At 49.8% G+C, this 18,495-nt stretch overlaps 1 protein-coding gene across 1 annotated transcript; it reads right to left on the bottom strand.

Annotated features, from left to right (window-relative positions):
* Positions 1 to 3,632: 3,632 nt before the first annotated feature.
* Positions 3,633 to 16,549, bottom strand: FOSL1 (FOS like 1, AP-1 transcription factor subunit). Its single transcript, XM_063316655.1, has 4 exons — positions 16,393 to 16,549; positions 10,928 to 11,176; positions 5,322 to 5,429; positions 3,633 to 4,853 (listed from the first exon to the last, which is right to left on the bottom strand). Exons 1-4 carry the CDS (start codon positions 16,492 to 16,494, stop codon positions 4,365 to 4,367), a joined length of 948 nt encoding a protein of 315 aa, XP_063172725.1. The 5' UTR covers positions 16,495 to 16,549; the 3' UTR covers positions 3,633 to 4,364.
* Between the last annotated feature and the right edge of the window lie 1,946 nt (positions 16,550 to 18,495).

The following is an 18,495-nucleotide window of genomic DNA, read 5'->3' as shown; positions in this document are numbered from 1 at the left end:
TTCTCTAAGCCGAGCTTTGCAGCCGTTAAAGGGATGGCAGCACTTTGTGGCGGCTTTTCTGGTATTTAAGCCGTCCTCGGTTTTGTCCCCTTTCTACCCAGGGAAACTTTAAGGGAGGCCATGATGCATTTTGATGGAATATATGCAGGGGAATCTCTCCCATCCCTTCTTTTTTTTTCCTGATGAGCAATATTTCAAGGATCCAGCTGTTTAAATGTTGAGGTTTAAAGGAAGGTGGTCTGAGGAACTCCCTGCCACTTGGCTGTTGCGTGTGCCAAAATGGAACTTTTGTACAGGAGATGTCTGAGCTTTATTTTTCTGGGTGCAGCTGCTGGGTGGCTCCCCCTCCGCCTGGGAGAGGGAACAGTTGGAGTATCGCCATTGGTGGGCGAAAATGGGGAACGCACCAGCAGGGATTGGCAAATTGCAAAAGGTTTGTGCCCAGTGAGAAAGCCCCCCCTTTTTTTTTTAAAATAGAACTAAAATAACATTGCTGGTCACCGGACAGATGGAGGCCCTTTCTCAAAGACCTTGATAGCATCCTGGTCATTTGGTCATCTTTCCAGCACAGAGTGAACCGGGGGGGTCTCTTTTTTCAAGAGGAAGCAACATCTGGTGGAATTGATAATGCCTGGAATGCCAAGACTGCCAAGGAAAAGGGGCCTCTGATCCCGAGAAAGAACGGAGTTCAGCTCTTCCTCTTCGCCAGAAGTTTAATTACAGCGGTGACTTGGGGGGAGAATTTCTCTGGCACGGATTGGGGAGCAAAGGAATAAAGAGAAAGTGAGGCCGCAGCTTCAAATCTCTATTTTATTAGGAAATAAATGTGTTGCAGGGGGGTAGGTGTTTCTTCCAGGGTGGAAACTTAATGCCCTGTTGAAATCCACCTTGCCCTTTGATGCAAGAGGCTGCTAGTTTCCTTATTTTTCTTGGGAGCTTGAGAATTTACTTGAAATGGGGCGGTTGGCTGGAAGAAGATGGTACAATGAAGGACGGGTCCCCGTCCCCATCGCCACTCAATTGCCAAGTTTGCTCAACAACCTAGACCAGCATTTCTCAATTGTGGCAGCTTGAAGAAGGGTGGATGTCAACCCCCAGAATTCTCCAGCCAGCCTGGCCAGGGAATTCTGGGAGTTGAAGTTCACCCATCTTCAAGTTGCCAAGGTTGAGAAACACTGATCTAGACCATGGTTGGGAGTCCTGCGCCGGCCAGAGAGGTGAAATAGGAGTTCTCCAGGTCCCTTCCAGCCCTAACACTTTATGGTTCAATTTAAAAGAAGCAGATGGAAGTTGGACCTAATGGTGAGAGCTGGATTGGACTTTTTCAGGTTGTGGCTGTTTTCCGTTGGAGGAGTTTAAACAGGGCGTCCATCAGGGATGGCATAATAGTGGATGGCGCTAGAGGGAATTCCTGCACGGGGGTTGGCCTAGATGACCTCTAAGGTCCTATCTGAATCTGACATCCTATGATTCTACAGTATGAAATCCCAAGGAAGTAGATTTCAGGTGGTCATGAGGAAGACTTTCCTAGTGGGGTACGATCTCTTCCACCATGGGACATGAGAGTGTTGCTGACTGGCTATCTGTCAGGGAGGCTGGAATGATAAATTCCTGTGCTGGACGGGGTTGGGATAGATGATCTCTAAGACCACTTCTAACTTTATCCTGTGATTCAGCCTGTATGAATTGGCATAGGGTTTGGTTTGGGCATGGCCCATTTAGTGAACACAGCAATAGTGTTGAGGGTTAGGAGGTGGTTGGAAACCGTCAGGAGCTTCCCCCACCCGAGCAAACCTAGCAATCCTGGCTTGTTTGAAATCTTTTTTGGTCCAGCCCAAGATGCGCTGGTAGACGTGTGCCGGGCCTCTGGTGAGTTGCTGGAGCAGGAATCACAAGGCACAGTGGCCATTTGCAAAATCACAACTGAATGGGAATGTGGATCGGCATTCCTGGTCACTTCCTGACCAGCCTGGATGGAGACAAAAGGTCTCCAAGGCAGGAAGCAGGTGGCCGGATCCTGGCTTTCTGATAAAACTCCAACGTCAACGTGGCCGGATGGAGAGATCCCTTGCCCTGCCTCCTGGGCTCTGACGCTGCTGGACCAAAAGGAAAGCGGTTGATCTGACTTGGGAGATGGAGCATATGCAGCAGAACGGTGTTTGTGCGTTCGTGTCTTTTTCTTGGCCTGTGAAAGCCCGCATTCACACAACCTGTTTCACCCAGGCACTGAAGTTATCCTTCCCGGGGTTGGCGTAATACCCAAACCGTAAATTATGCAAACGGGCTGGATCCTCGCCTCATGCTCGCTCACCCCAACCCTGAGCCAACCGCCCATTTTCCACCTACCTGGTGAAGCGTGTTGTGTGAATGCTGCCAAGCTGGAGAATTCCGAGCAAGCTAATGAAAACAAAATGGTCTGTGAAGTCTCCCTGGCCTTTGTCCACCAATTTACTTTGTTTCCTTTGCTGGTCCCAAAGGAAGGGGCAAGAAATTCACCCTCTGTGGTTGCCTGCAGAGATGCTCGGCTCACCTCTAGTGATCTCCCTAGGCTTGATTCCCAGTGGTGACATTCTTGGAGGATCCTCTGTCCAGGCCTGTGTTTCTCAACCTGGGCAACTTTGAGATGGGTGGACTTCAACTCCACCCATCTCAAAGTTGCCCAGGTTGAGAAACACTGCAAGGCTGAACACAGACCAAACCCCAGGCAGAAAACTTTGACACCCCCCCTCATGCCATAACGATGTTTATTTTTAACTACACTTCTTCCCTCTTCCAAACAAACATTTTCTCCCAGAGCAGAGATTTTTCAGAAAGAGGCCCTGCCAATGCGTGCAGGAAGAGAAAGAGAAGGGCAGAGATGGGAAATGTGCTTTTGGCAATGCTGGACTTAAACATCAGCTGTAAACAAACATTTCAGCTCAGTTGGGATCGTGGGGTTTGCTCCTGGCTGTGATTTTAGCTGGGAAAAGGAGACCCGGTCCAAACCCCATCCTTTCTCCGGTTGAGGAAGGGGCCAAAATACCCTTTTTTGCTTCTTCGGTCCCAGGTGGGTCACAATCCCCATGTTAAAGTATCGCAGATTTATGGCTTTGCATACTGCTAGCCCTTACGAGGTCTAGGGGGAATCTGCAGCTTCAGAGGCAAAACACCAATCGGACTGGACTTGGCGATCCACAATATACTAGATCTCTGCTCCTCACATCTGCCTTTTATTCTCCAAGGTTCATCAAAACATCCTGTGCTTAGATAGTACCCCTGGCAAAACCTCAGAGTTCATGAGGTCTAGGAGCGGCATTTGGCCTGTGTTCAGGACAAGCTAAGCAAAAGTGGAAACTTCCCGTCCAGATGAACACATCTGGATCTTCTCTAGCACCATGGAACCCTGTGGGCTTCCTTAGCTTATTATTCAAAAAGATCTTTCCAAAAAATGACAAAGTTTACAGTGTGCAAATAGGTATTTTTACCCCCCACCCATGTGCGCTTGCTTCTAATCTAGTCTGACCACCTTATTGTTACTCAAATGTCCCACTGAACTCAGATTAATTTCCACAAGGTTTGAAGACGCCTTTTTTTTTTAATGAAAATGTTGCAGAAAAAACTCCTTTTTGCACAAGCTTCTGTTGGCCAAGGACTCCAGCGTCTAAAACCGCACAAAATAGTCCCAGTTTTTTTCCAAACATTGTAATGTAATTTTCACAAGACATCAGGCAAAAGGAAAAGAACTGCATACTTGTAATAATATATATCCAACCAGGTTCAGTTCTGGAGGGAAAGGAAATACATCCCACTTCATCCTGGTGGCCATAGGTCACTGTAGAGAAATGAATCTATTTTAGTCCTAACTTTCTGCGCTTGGTTTGAAAAAGCGGAAGGATATCAAGTGAAAAGGAACTTTAAAATGGTATTTTCTTTTTCTTAAAAGTGATCTGCGGAGCAAAAAGGCCCCAGTCAATTTCCAGAAAGAAGACTTTCTGTGTCAAAAGAAAAAGACTGTCCAGTTACTCTTGAGGACTAGCCTCTTGGACCCTACACGCAAGGGCGAGGGCAAGAGGCCTGATAAGGACTGTGCATAAGGGATATTTTAGTGTTTCGTTTCTGGGGAAAGAACATAACACTGGTTAGAGTTCAGGTTTTCCAGAAAGCAGGCTCTCTGGCAAAATAAAAGCACTTTCTGCCTGCTCTTGAGGACTAGCAACTTGATTCCCGCATCTGGGCGGCCCGGCAAGGGGCCTGTAACTACGGATGGAAACCGGGGTCTCAAAGCGAGGCCAAGGGGAATTTGGCAGCCCGACATGGACCAGGGGAGAAGGAAGACCTTCCCCCACCCCGAAAAAACGTGGCCGAGGTTTGAGGCAGCCCATCCCTCAAAGCGCCAGCAAGGTTGGAGAATTGAGGGAATCCGAGGAATGGTCGCCGCTGCTGCTCCTCCGGTGGGCCGAGGAACAGGGCTCCGAAGGAAAGCCGGAGCCCGAGGGCCCGTCGGGGTCACCCGGCGCTGGGTAGGTGAAGACCAGGCTGGGGGTGAAAGGGGTGAAGGAGGGGGTGGACATGAGGGTTGGGGTGTGCAAAGCTTCAGGCTCCAGCAGGCCACTGGGGGGCAGGATGATGCGGGGGGGCACCGGAGCCGTCCTGCGAGAGCCACTGGGGGCCGGGGGGGACTCCTGCTTGACCGGCGGCTGGGAGGGGGCGGCTGGCCGGCCCTGGCCCCCCTCCTCATCCCCGGATGACTCCTCCAAGATCTTGCAGATCGGCCGGTGGGCCTCCAGGACGAGCTCCAGACGCTCCTTCTGCTTCTGCAGCTCTGCAATTTCCTTCCGGAGCCCGGACTGCTCGGTCTCCAACTGATCCGTCTCCTGCGGGGGGGGGGAACGGGAGAGGGAGAGGGCTCAGACCCGGGCCCAGGCGATCCGATTCTCCTCCTCTTCGGATGTTTTGGGGGCTGAAAGGAAGGACAGGGCCGAAACACCAGGGGTGCAAAAGGGAGAAGGGCATAGGAGGGAGGCGGCGCATCTCCGGGGGCTGGGAACCCTTGCCCATCCTGACTAACCCGGTTATCAAATGGGTTGATGCCCATTTTCTGACCTGGCACTGCCAGCCAGCATCACAGGGATTAGTTCGCACGAGAAGCCAACTGCCGCCCCTCCTCCAAGCCGCAACCACAATGAAATGAATCCAGCTTCTGAAGGACCCTGTCAATCATATTTGCGGGCTCAGCATGCAAGGACCAGAGGGGACCTCAGAGGTCACCCAGTCCCACCCCCCGCCCAGTGCAGGCTGTTGTGCCAATGCAATCAATACCTCTCCCCCTCGCCTTAACGCACCGCTTGCAACGTGTCAGTCAGCTCTTTCCGCCGATTGCGGCATTTGGCAGCTGCCAGCTTGTTCCTCTCCCGCCGCAGCCGCCGCCGTTCTTCCTCTTCAGGGGTCAGCTGCAAAGCACAGTCTTGAGTCACAACTCCAGAACCCTGACCCACAGCCTCTGGAAGAGCACAGGGCACAACACAAGCCTGCGTGCAGCTCTTCTGCTTCGGAGGGACACGGGGACCCTCTGCAAAGATGCAATTCCCCCCCCCCTCCAGTAAACCGAGATACGGGGGACACATGCAAATTTCTCAAAACTTTTTGTAACGCAGCACGCCAACCCTATTCTGGCGGATCCCAAGCTCGCAAAACAGGCATACAGGTAGTCCTCACTTAACAACCATTCATTTAGTGATGGTTCAGACTTATGACGGTGCTGAAAAAACTGACAACGGGTTCTCATGCAACCGTTGCAGTATCCCCGCAGTCATGTGATCACAATTTGGGTGCTTAGCAATCGGTTCACATTTATGGCCGTCGCAGCATCCCATGGTCACATGATCGTCATTTTTGACCTTCCTGGCTGGCTTCTGGCAAGCTAAATCAATGGGGAACCGCTTGATTCATTTAACCACCACATGGTTCGCTTAACACCCGCAGCGATTCGCTTAACGACTGCAGCAAAAAAGTTCGTAAAATCAGGTCAGATTCGCTTAATGACCGCTTGCTTAGCAACAGAAATTCCAGTCCCAATTGTGGTCATTAAGTGAAGACTACCTATACAGTGTTGGGGGGGGTGAGAAAGCAGACAATGCGCTTATTTTTGCTTGTTTGTTTACTTCTCCTGACCTTCAGGATTTATTGGACTACATCTCCCATCATCCCCGCTCCCCAGCCTGGACAGCCTGAGGTTGAGGGGAAGCAGAATGAGATAGACTCTAGGTGGGATTGATGCACCCATCGCCATAAATCATAGTGGTTTGGGGTCTCAAATGGTTTTGTGACCTAATGGACAGCAGGTGGCGCAAAACATCAGGCCAATCCAGGAGAAATGGCCTGGGTTTCTGTTGAGAGCAGCATTTCTCAACCTTGGGAATTTGAAAATGTGTGGACTTCAACTCCCAGAATCCCTCAGCCAGTAAGAAGCCAGCAGCCCGTCTGGACCAGGTGCCTTTCCTGTTTTAATCTTTTTAATTTTTTTTAATCTGTTTTAATCTCTTTAATTTAGTTTCCTTATAGTTATAGGTCCATTCAAATTTTTTCATATGACTTGATTTATTCTTGAAAAAGATCTATACCTTTCAGAAAAATAAGTATATTCTTTTGAGTCACCATATTATATCTCCACACATCAACAAGCTCCAAATTATCCATTAAATTAAAAAAAAATCTTTGGTAGTTTACCTTGACGGGAAGGTCATGACAGAGAGGTCAGACTAAATGCGATCCCTGGGGAAGGTAATGGCAACCCACCCCAGTATTCTTGCCGTGAAAACTAAATGGATCAGTACAACCAGAGAGATGTCGGTATACCATCGGAAGATGAGACCCCCAGGTCGGAAGACGGTCAAAATGCTACTGGGGAGGAACAGAGGATGAGCTCAACTAGCCCCAGACGTGATGACGCAGCTAGCTCAAAGCTGAAAGGACGGCTAGCGGCCGACGGTGCTGGTGGTGAACGGCGAATCCCACGTTCTAAGGATCAACACACCACTGGAGCCTGGAATGTAAGATCTATGAGCCAGGGCAAATTGGATGTGGTTATTGGTGAGATGTCAAGATTAAAGATCGACATTCTGGGCGTCAGTGAACTGAAATGGCCTGGAATGGGCCACTTCACATCAGATGACCACCAGATCTACCCCTGTGGACAAGAGGACCACAGAAGAAATGGAGTAGCCTTCATAATTAATCGTAAAGTGGCTAAAGCAGTGCTTGGATACAACCCAAAAAACGACAGAATGATCTCAACTCGAATTCAGGGCAAGCCATCTAACATCACAGTGATCCAAATATACGCCCCAACCACAAATGCTGAAGAAGCTGAAGTAGAGCAGTTCTGTGAGGATCTGCAGCACCTACTGGACAACACGCCTAAAAGAGATGTTATTTTCATCACGGGAGACTGGAATGCTAAGGTGGGCAGTCAAATGACACCTGGAATCACAGGTAAGCCTGGCCTGGGAGAACAAAACGAAGCAGGGCATAGGCTGATAGAATTTTGGCAAGACAACTCACGCTGCATAACAAACACTCTCTTCCAACAACCTAAGAGACGGCTTTATACATGGACTTCACCAGATGGACAACACCGAAATCAGACTGACTACATCCTTTGCAGCCAAAGGTGGCGGACATCTGTAGAGTCGGTAAAAACAAGACCCGGAGCTGACTGTAGTTCAGATCACGAACTTCCTATTGCACAATTTAGGATCAGACTAAAGAGATTAGGGAAGACCCACAGATCAGCTAGATATGAGCTCACCAATATTCCTAAGGAATATGCAGTGGAGGTGAAGGATAGATTTAAGGGACTGGACTTAGTAGATAGGGTCCCGGAAGAACTATGGACAGAAGTTCACAACATTGCTCAGGAGGCGGCAACAAAATACATCCCAAAGAAAGAGAAAACCAAGAAGGCAAAGTGGTTGTCTGCTGAGACACTAGAAGTAGCCCAAGAAAGGAAAGCAAAAGGCAACAGTGATAGGGGGAGATATGCCCAATTAAATGCAAAATTCCAGAGGTTAGCCAGAAGAGATAAGGAATTATTTTGAAACAAGCAATGCGTGGAAGTGGAAGAAGACAATAGAATCGGAAGGACAAGAGACCTCTTCCAGAAAATTAGAAACATCGGAGGTAAATTCCAGGCCAAAATGGGTATGATCAAAAACAAAGATGGCAAGGACCTAACAGAAGAAGAAGAGATCAAGAAAAGGTGGCAAGAATATACAGAAGACCTGTATAGGAAGGATAACAATATCGGGGATAGCTTTGACAGTGTGGTCGGTGAGCTAGAGCCAGACGTCCTGAAGAGTGAGGTTGAGTGGGCCTTAAGAAGCATTGCTAATAACAAGGCAGCAGGAGACGACGGCATCCCAGCTGAACTGTTCAAAATCTTGCAAGATGATGCTGTCAGGGTAACCCTATATGCCAGCAAATTTGGAAAACACAAGAATGGCCAATGGACTGGAAAAAATCAACTTATATCCCCGTACCAAAAAAGGGAAACACGAAAGAATGTTCAAACTATCGAACAGTGGCACTCATTTCACATGCCCGTAAGGTAATGCTCAAGATCCTGCAAGGTAGACTTCAGCAGTTCATGGAGCGAGAATTGCCAGATGTACAAGCTGGGTTTAGAAAAGGCAGAGGAACTAGGGACCAAATTGCCAATATCCACTGGATCATGGAAAAAGCCAGGGAGTTTCAGAAAAACATCTATTTCTGTTTTATTGACTATTCTAAAGCCTTTGACTGTGTGGACCATAACACATTGTGGCAAGTTCTTAGCGGTATGGGGATACCAAGTCATCTTGTCTGCCTCCTGAAGAATCTGTATAACGACCAAGTAGCAACAGTAAGAACAGACCACGGAACAACGGACTGGTTTAAGATTGGGAAAGGAGTACGGCAGGGCTGTCTACTCTCACCCTACCTATTCAACTTGTACGCAGAACACATCATGCGACATGCTGGGCTTGAGGAATCCAAGGCTGGAGTTAAAATCTCTGGAAGAAACATTAACCATCTCAGATATGCAGATGATACCACTTTGATGGCTGAAAGCGAAGAGGAACTGAGGAGCCTTATGATGAAGGTGAAAGAAGAAAGTGCAAAAGCTGGCTTGCAGCTAAACCTCAAAAAAACCAAGATTATGGCAAGCAGCTTGATTGATAACTGGCAAATAGAGGGAGAAAATGTAGAAGCAGTGAAAGACTTTGTATTTCTAGGTGCGAAGATGACTGCAGATGCTGACTGCAGACAGGAAATCAGAAGACACTTAATCCTTGGGAGAAGAGCAATGACCAATCTCGATAAAATAGTTAAGAGCAGAGACATCACACTGACAACAAAGTTAACATAGTCAAAGCAATGGTGTTCCCCGTAGTAACATATGGCTGCGAGAGCTGGACCATAAGGAAGGGTGAGCGAAGGAAGATCGATGCTTTTGAACTGTGGTGTTGGAGGAAAATTCTGAGAGTGCCTTGGACTGCGAGAAGATCAAACCAGTCCATCCTCCAGGAAATAAAGCCAGACTGCTCACTTGAGGGAACGATATTAAAGGCAAAACTGAAGTACTTTGGCCACATAATGAGAAGACAGGACAGCCTGGAGAAGATGCTGATGCTGGGGAGAGTGGAGGGCAAAAGGAAGAGGGGCCGACCAAGGGCAAGGTGGACGGATGACATTCTGGAGGTGACGGACTCGTCCCTGGGGGAGCTGGGGGTGTTGACGACTGGCAGGAAGCTCTGGCGTGGGCTGGTCCGTGAAGTCACGAAGAGTCGGAAGCGACTGAACGAATAAACAACAACAAAAGTTTACCTTGTGTATTTTTAAATATTTTTCTCAGAAATTCTCTTTTTGTGGGGAAACCACTCCATTCTAATCTTCCAGGAGACACCAATTTTCATATGAAACATCTAATAATTTGTCCGTAAGTCCTTTATAAAATGCTGTTTTATCTTCATTTGGGGCATAGATTTCCAGTATCATAGTTTTAGCCCCCTGTAGATTAACTTCTACCCCAACATATCTGCCATGATCATCAGTCAATATGAATTTGGGATATAGCTGAAGATTTATACACAAAACAACTCCATTTTTTTAAATTCCTGGTGAAATAAATTCTTTGCCCAGATTTTTGTGACTCAAATATTTTTTAACTGCCCAGAGTCCCTCCGGTGGGAGGAGATGGGCAGTGACAAATTTGATAAATAAAATAAATATCTTTTTTCCTAATATGTGTTTCTTGTAAGCAAATCACATCTTGTTTTAACTTTCTCAAATAATGATTTTTTTCCCTCCCTTTTGAGCAGCATTTGCTCCATTTATATTCCAGAAGTCCACATACCTTCAAGTTGCCAAGTTTGAAAAAGGATGGAAAGTCATTAACGATGACTTCAACTCAGCCTACCTAACAGGGTTGTTGTTTGGAAAAATGGGAAGAGGGGAAAATTCTCCTGGAGAAAGACACACTATCAGTCTAAATCAATATTCCATCACAGGAATGAATCTATAATTTTAAAAAGTTATATTTAAGAAAACCAAATAAACAAAGATGAGGACTTTCTATTGCCCATCATACAGTGGTAAAAAGTACAAATGAAAGCAGACCACATTTGGAGCTGAAGGATGGAGGAAAGAGCGAGAACTCTGGACATGCTCAGAGGCACTCTTGCACACACATCTTTTGCATGGGGGCCTTTGCCAAATCCGGTAACCTTCTAATGGCTGTGCTGGCAGGGGATGATGGGAGGTGTTATGAACCCCTCCAAAAAAGGGGGAACAGGGCCCCCACCCCCAATCTGCCCAGAAGGAGAGCCACTGTGTCTATAAGGGAGACTTAGGTTCGAATCCCAGCTCAGCCATAACATTTGTCACCAAGTTTTCTTTCCCCAACACTCACATGCTCCGAGTGACGCCTCCGAGGCACCGTGCCCGGGCCCGTGGTGCGGATCACACCGGGACGGATGCCGGCTGCGTAGTGCGGGCAGCGATAGGGCCGGGGAAAGGGGGGGACTCCTGAGGAAGCGCCCATGAGGGCAGGCTGGACCATCCACTGCAGGTTGTGGCTGGTGGCGATGGTGGTGAGGTTGGGGACGAAGCTGCTGCTGCTGCTGCTGCTGCTCCCGGCTCCGAGATCCGGCTGGAATTTCTGTGAGGAAGGAAGGAAACAGGAAAGTTTGCAAAAAGCATTGTGAGAGAGAGAACACAGGAAGGAAGGAAGGAAGGAAGGAAGGAAGGAAGGAAGGAAGGAAGGAAGGAAGGAAGGAAGGAAGGAAGGAAGGAAGGAAGGGAGGGAGGGAGGGGACAGAAGCAGAGAGAGGAAGGAAGGAAGGAAGGAAGGAAGGAAGGAAGGAAGGAAGGAAGGGGACAGAAGCAGAGAGAGGAAGGAAGGAAGGAAGGAAGGAAGGAAGGAAGGAAGGAAGGAAGGAAGGAAGGGGACAGAAGCAGAGAGAGGAAGGAAGGAAGGAAGGAAGGAAGGAAGGAAGGAAGGAAGGAAGGAAGGAAGGAAGGGGACAGAAGCAGAGAGAGGAAGGAAGGAAGGAAGGAAGGGAGGAAGGGGACAAGCAGAGAGAGGAAGGAAGGAAGGAAGGAAGGAAGGAAGGAAGGAAGGAAGGAAGGAAGGAAGGAAGGAAGGAAGGAAGGAAGGAAGGAAGGAAGGAAGGGGAGAGAGAGGAAGCAAGGAAGGAAGGATAAAAATTATACTGCTGCCATATGGCAGGGTGCTAAATGTGCCCCCAGCTGCTCAACTTAGAGAAATCCACTTTTGTGGAAAGAGCTGGGAGCACCAAAGTAACAAGTGGTACTCTTTAAAAAAATCTTATTTTTTAATGACCGCACTTGCCTTTGGTCTGCACAGTCCCTTCCTTGCCACTTCTGGGCAGATCAGGCCCCCCAGTGATGGATGGCACTTCTGGGTGACTCTTTCCTGAGTCAGCCTTCCCCTCCCAGGTATACCCCGGTGAGGGGAGCACTCTGTGTACATTCAGAGTGCGAGCTGCGCGAGGCAAGGCCCAGTTCCGCAGCTCCTTGGCCTAGCCCCAGCCCTCGGGCAGATTGGAGGTGAAAGGTTTCTCCTTCCAGGTTGTGCGAACTGCGTGCCCTTTCAACACCCTGTGACCCAGTTCCCCGGTAGCCACTGCCTTGCCCTGGAGGCTCTTTGCACACCTCAGGGCGTCATGCCCTGGCTGTTTGCGTGGGGCACTGTCGTCATTTCTCTGGGCGAGGTGTTCAAAGCAGCCTAAAAGGCCACCTCTCTTGACCTGTTCTACCTTGCACCTGATGCTTATCCTCCACAATCGAGCCCTCGAAGCATTCCCCATGCTGGCTGGGGAATTCTGGGAGTTGAAGTCCACACATCTTAAAGTGGCTGAGGTTGAGAAACGCTGCTTTACGCAAACCCAAAGAGCTGTGTCTCCCCTCCAGAAATGTATTTTTATTCTTCTGTCTCCCTTCCAGCCTCTGCTCCCCTCCCCTCTTATCCTCACAAACAACCCTGCAAGGTAGGCTAGGCAGAGAGCTGCCTGCTAAATGAGTACAAACTGTATTAGGCCTGCATGTTGGGAGGATCCAGCCATTTAGCCAATCCCTGGTTTGTGGAACAAGCCACATTGGCTGGGTTGTCCCATCTCGATAAGCCATGAACTGTGATTTTTTTCAGCCCCACAAGAGCTGTCTTCACACACGCGCTAAGCCACGGATGGAGAAGACACCCAAAGGCCATCTTCTGATGCCACATTCACTTATGCTCAGCTGACCCGATTTCTCAAATGAAGCCAATTTTCCAAATTTGCATGATACCCCTAACCCTCAGCCGCCCAGTATTGCTGCTTTGGCACATGCTGACTTAACCAGGGTTGGCATGAATCAAATTTACGCTTTTTAACCATCCCGGTTAACCTTGTTCTGCACATCCAGCCCCTGATCCCTAAACTAATCCCATGGACTGCGTTTGCATTAGAGGCTACCTTAAACCATGGTTGGCTGGTTCTGGCTCAGAGGCTGCATCCACACAACCTACTTTCTGGATGGACCCATTTCCTGGATTTGTACAACCGAGGACATAAACTAAGAAGCTGGGTTCCTTTGGCCCCATAATGCTACAAAATAATAATAAATTATTACAAAAGATTATCTGATGTCTGTATTCCTCCCACCCTGATGATATGCTGAACGTCCGTGAAAACCTAGCTGTTTTGCCAGGCCCTGAGGTAGGGTGGGTGGGTTGTCATATTGTTGTTGTTGTTGTGCTCTCTATGTTTTTTTCTGGATGCATAATCTACCACCACCCCTTCATTATTCTTGCTTTCTAAATTGTAAGCTGCCCAGAGTCATTTGGAGTCCTGGGGGGATGTCTTTAAATTTAATAAAATAAATAACTAAAAATCAATTGCAGGCAGAACAACATAATAACACACACACACAAACACGCACAAGATTAAATTAATCCCATTTTGTCTGTGGTGCAAACTGCACTGGTAGGTCCTGAGCTGAGCTGGGTGTGTTCTGTGAATTGAACTTAACGGGCTGGATTTGTACCGAACACTCAGCTCTGAAATAAGCGGCCCATCAGTCCAAATGAAAACCATTGTGCCTGGTGCTCTTCAGGTTGTGCAAGGCAACAAGTGTTTCAATCACTAGGCAATCTGCAATCGGCATGTGCAAACACAACAGGAAAGGGACGTTTTCTGGCTTGGAGGTGAAGGATTTTGGCGATGGGAGGCTAGTTGATAATTAATGTCACCCTACTAAGGGCAAGTCCATTTTCAGTGTTTCAAGGACAGGTCAGGAGCACAACTGCTCCAGTGAGGGTAGGGAGTACAGTGGTTAGAGCAGCATTCCTCAAGCTGGGCAACTTTAAGATGGGTGGACTTCAACTCCCAGACTTCCCCAGCCAGCCAGCCACCCTCTGTGGACGCCTGCACAGATGCTTGGCTCCCCTCTCGTGATCCCCCTAGGGTGAACGGCTGGCTGGGGAATTCTGGGAGTTGAAGTCCACCCATCTTAAAGTTGCCCAGCTTGAGAAACGCTGGGTTAGAGCAACGCAAACATCTGTTGACAACACTTCTAGCAAAGCATGCCAAGTGCTACAGATGTCTTTCTCATGCAGACGCTACACGCAGAATCCTTTGACGAAAGAGCGGCTGATTCACCGGGTCGTGGCTCCCCACAGCCCCACGCCCTGGGGCCAATTGGATCCTCCCTGGACACAGGAAGTCTACCTTTCCAGAACAGATGCTCAAGGCAAAGGACAGGAAGTTGTCTGCTGACAGGTCCCACTCCGGGAGAACCTGACTGGCCACATAATACTGGCTGAAGCAGACTTGGGAGGATTAAAACCCTGTGCCTTGACTTTAAAGGGTCAAAAGGAACCAAGAAAGGATCTTGGCTGGCTGGCTTTCTTTCCAGCCTTAAAAGTCAAGGACTGATAAAAATCAAAATGCAAATGCAGCTAATATAAGTAATAAAGGATAAAGAGGATAGCCCCTCTTTTCTTAGGTCCCTCCGAGTTCATTCTTCTGTTCTTTCTCGGTGCTCTGCTGCAGCCAGGCTCAGTGTAGGGAGGAAAGCCGAAATTCCATCAGGGAACCCACCCCCTTGCGAGGTGGGCCCACAGGCAGGCTGCCTGCTGGGGCAGGCCTGTGTGTTCATTCCCAGGTAGGTTTCACAAGAACGGGAGAGGGTGGGAAAGCTTTTGAAACTGGGTCCGAGGAAGGAGTGGCACGCCTAACCAACGAACGCTCTGTCTGCGGAGCGGGTGACTGTGTTCTGACAAATCTTGGGATGAATCACGGTCATGACACAGCACAAAATGATCTAGCCTTCAAGAAAAGAAATAAAGCTTTTCCCTGTCCTGCCCGTGGCAGATGACTCAGGTATTTAGGTGTGTGTGTGTGTGGGGGGGAGCAATCTTCTAAATGCCCCCTTCTTCCTACTCTGGAACAGTCCTTGCTCAGCACTTATATTGCTAAAAGCAGGAAATTCCCCCCCCCCACAATCCTTCATTAACCCGACTTGCTGCAAGAAAGAACTCCCCCACCCACCCCCACAGCGAGGTCGGAAAAATGGAACTCCTTGCCACTAGAGATTCGGGCAGCAAAGGGCATGGCAGGTTAGTGGAACCTCCATGCCCAGCAGCAGCGTGTGCAAAGAAGGAGACAGCCAAACGAGCTTTGCAGGGCGTGGCTTGGCAATATTTGGGCTGTTCGTTGGCAAAACAGGAGGTTGCATTGCATGCCTTTTCAGCCTGATCCAACGTTTTCTTAAGTTGGAAAAGACAGTTTCCCCACGGTCCCCAAAACCGCCAGAGAACCAATGAAGGGCACTGAATCCTAACCTCTATTTCAGGGTTTCTCAACCTCAGCAACTTTAAGAGGTGTGGACTTCAACTCCCAGAATTCCCCAGCCAGCTGGCTGGGGAATTCTGGGAGTTGAAGTCCACACCTCTTAAAGTTGCTGAGGTTGAGAAACCCAGCTCTGCTTAGTGTAAGGAAGACCCTTAATATCTGAGATACTCCAATACTCACTGGGCCAAACCACTTGGGGGCACCGAGACTGGCAGCCTTCTCAATGCCATTGCAGGAGCGGATCAGGGACGGGAGGGAACCCACTTCGCAGACCCCATCAGCCAAGCTGGATTTGCTGAACCCCAGATCAGCCAGCAAATCTTCCCTGGGTCGATGGCCCCTAAACTGGAGGCTGACTCGCAATGCCCCAAAAGTAGAAACCTCCGCGGATTTTCTCCCAGACTTTGCTTCCGGACTACGCTCACCCCCTTTATCATAGCGGATAAGTTGAAGAGGCTCCTTCCCACAATGCCGAGTCCCCTCCGAGCCCCCAATAACACGCATCTCCCCGACTACAATGAACTCCTAATTCTGCCTCCTTCTTTTGAAGTCTCACCAATCCCGGCTTTCCTCTAGCTTCAGAAATACCCCCGAACGCACTTTTGGGGATTGCTGTGAGTCGATCCCCTGGAGACCGCCGATCTGGGGAAGCTGTCAGGCACAACGCCCCCAAAATGGGGATTCGCGCGTCCTTGTTCCGTGCCAGCCTTCCTCGGAGCGGGCCACCCGTTGGCAGCCGCGTGCAATCCTCCCCGAACTTCAGACCCCATGGCCAGTGCCTCTGAGCATAAGCAAAGGGCATTTGGATCCGATGCCTAAACCGGGTTTACGGGGATTTCAGCCTCCCCTCCCCGTCTCTCCCCGCCAATTTGGAAGGCGGGGGGGGGGGGGGGTTGAAGCCAACCCCAAAAGACGTTTCGCGCGCAGCAGCCCTCGTTGGAAACGGGAGCTAGGCTGGCAGCGGAGCGCGGAATCCGCCGAGCATGTGCAGAGTTACAACAGAAGGAAACGGGAGACTTACGTGCGGCTGCGAAACCGGGCGAGCTGCGGGTGCCACGCCGGGGAAACCCGGCCGCTGAGCTCCGGGAGGAGGTGCCCTTCCCCCTCCGTACCCCTTGAACATTTCTCTCCGGCCTCAGCCCCGCCACTGATGCTCCCCTGCCCGAAAGAAGCGCGGCGACTCGACCTTGGCCTTTTTTTTTAATGAATGGGGACTCCCGGCGTACGCTACTCCGATTTTCTCCGAGGGGAGGGGAGGGGAGGGACTTTGGCGAGTTCCACGCGGCTCGCCGGAGGGGAATCCCCTTCCGAGCAGCCCATTCCGGGGGTGGGGAAGCGACGCGAAAGCCAACGCGCCACGCCCCCCTTCCCGCGGGAAGGAACCCTCCCGAGCGAAATCGAGAGGTCTCCCGAAGTCAGGTTCCCCCCCCACGGCGGCCTCACTTGGTTTCTCCCGAAACCGGAGTCACGAGACGGTGACGCAGATGCCCTTAAATGGTCTGATTTCTTCCTGTTTAGCGAGCCGGCAGGAGGATTCCCTCTTCGTGCCGGCTTTTCAGGTGCGGGATTGGCCGTCTCCACCCCAAGGGTTTTTCGGGGTGGGGGAAATGGGCGCATTCGGGGGCTCAGAGGACAGGGGTGGGTTGCAGGCCGGGCGGAAGAGACCTGAGCGGCCCTCGCACTCTGCACATGCTCAGAAGCCGTTCTTAATTGGTAAAAAAGAACTGGATCTTGGTCTGAGAAGGCAGGTGGAAATCAGTTCCGGGGTTGGAAAAAAACCGTGGAAAGGATGATGGGGAGGGAGGCGGTCTGAGAATAAAGAAAGTGATTGGGGTGCCCAACTTTCTCTGCCGCCTCCCCCTTCCCCGCGTTCCGCCGGGCACGCGTCCATCCCGGCGGTCTAATCCAGACGACGACCTCGCATTCTTCACGCAGATGATTCACATCCCCGTGGGCCACGAAACAGGGAAATCCCCTAACTTTTCCCCAGTGGGAATTGAGCCAGGCTGCAAACCTGGCGCTGAATGAAACGTTGCTTGCCCCGGTAGCGTGAAAGAGGTGCGGAAAAGCTCGCTCTCTTTCCCCTGTTGAGGATTTCTTCTCAAAGCGGTCGAGGGGTGAGATCTGGATCTTTTCCTCTCTCTCCCGGCCCCATTCAGACGACCAGGTTACAGCTTCGTTCACAATTTTTTTAAATTTTTGCTTCACCCTGGGTTATGATATTTGTGTGGTTTAGCACGTCCTTCCCATCTGGTTAGGTCAGTGTTTCTCAAGTTTGCTGAGGAATTCTGGGAGTTGAAGTCCAGCGATCTTAAAGTTGCTAAGCTTGAGAAACACTGGGTTAGGTCAAAATAGCGTATTGGATGAGGATAGGAAGAGGTTTACCCCCAAACTGAATTAGGTGTGTGATGTGTAACCATCCTTTTAATAGGAGACGTGTTTATTCAGAATTTCTCAGCTGCACTGGCCTGAATCAGGAATAGAAAGCAATTGAAAAGGAAACTGAAGGTGCCCCCCTGCAAAGAAGAAAATGAATCAGAAAACATTGCAGCTTCCCAGGTCTCTGTGCCCCCAGGGAGGGAACCGCTGGTCCTTCTGAAGCTGTAGGACTCCAACACCCATCAACCCCCGACAGCTGGACGGATGGTTGGGGATGATGGGGTGCACAGCCCAGGGATAGTTCCACCCTCCTGGCAGATATAAAAGTCAGTTAAGGGGACTCCCCTCTGTAAAATTCTTTTGCATTCAGACTGATGTACAAAAGGGGGGTTTTCTTCAGTTTCATATCTCCCCCCTTCACCCCTAAAACTCTTGAGACATCTGCTCTCACCGAGGGGAGCATCTCGCCCAGAAATCTTGACTGGGATGGCCTCATTTTATAAAAGTAAAGCCCTTGAGCCCATCCACAATCAGGTCTTACCCAGGCCACGCTTGGGAGTAGAACTGCCTGCCTTGCTCCCATTGTACAGATGGGAAAACTGAGGCTATGCCAAAAAGAACTGATTCAGCAGCTGGGACTGTAAACTTAGCCTTCAGTCCCTCATTGCTTTGAATTAGGGGGGGGAAGGGGTGCATTAGTTTCTCCCTGTGGTGAAGATCCATCACCCAGCAAGGCCAATTTTAT

This window comes from Candoia aspera, chromosome 17 (assembly GCF_035149785.1).
Source record: "Candoia aspera isolate rCanAsp1 chromosome 17, rCanAsp1.hap2, whole genome shotgun sequence".
NCBI lineage: Eukaryota > Metazoa > Chordata > Lepidosauria > Squamata > Boidae > Candoia > Candoia aspera.
Note: the sequence above shows the minus strand (reverse complement) of the source record. Positions and strands in the feature narration are given on the sequence as shown.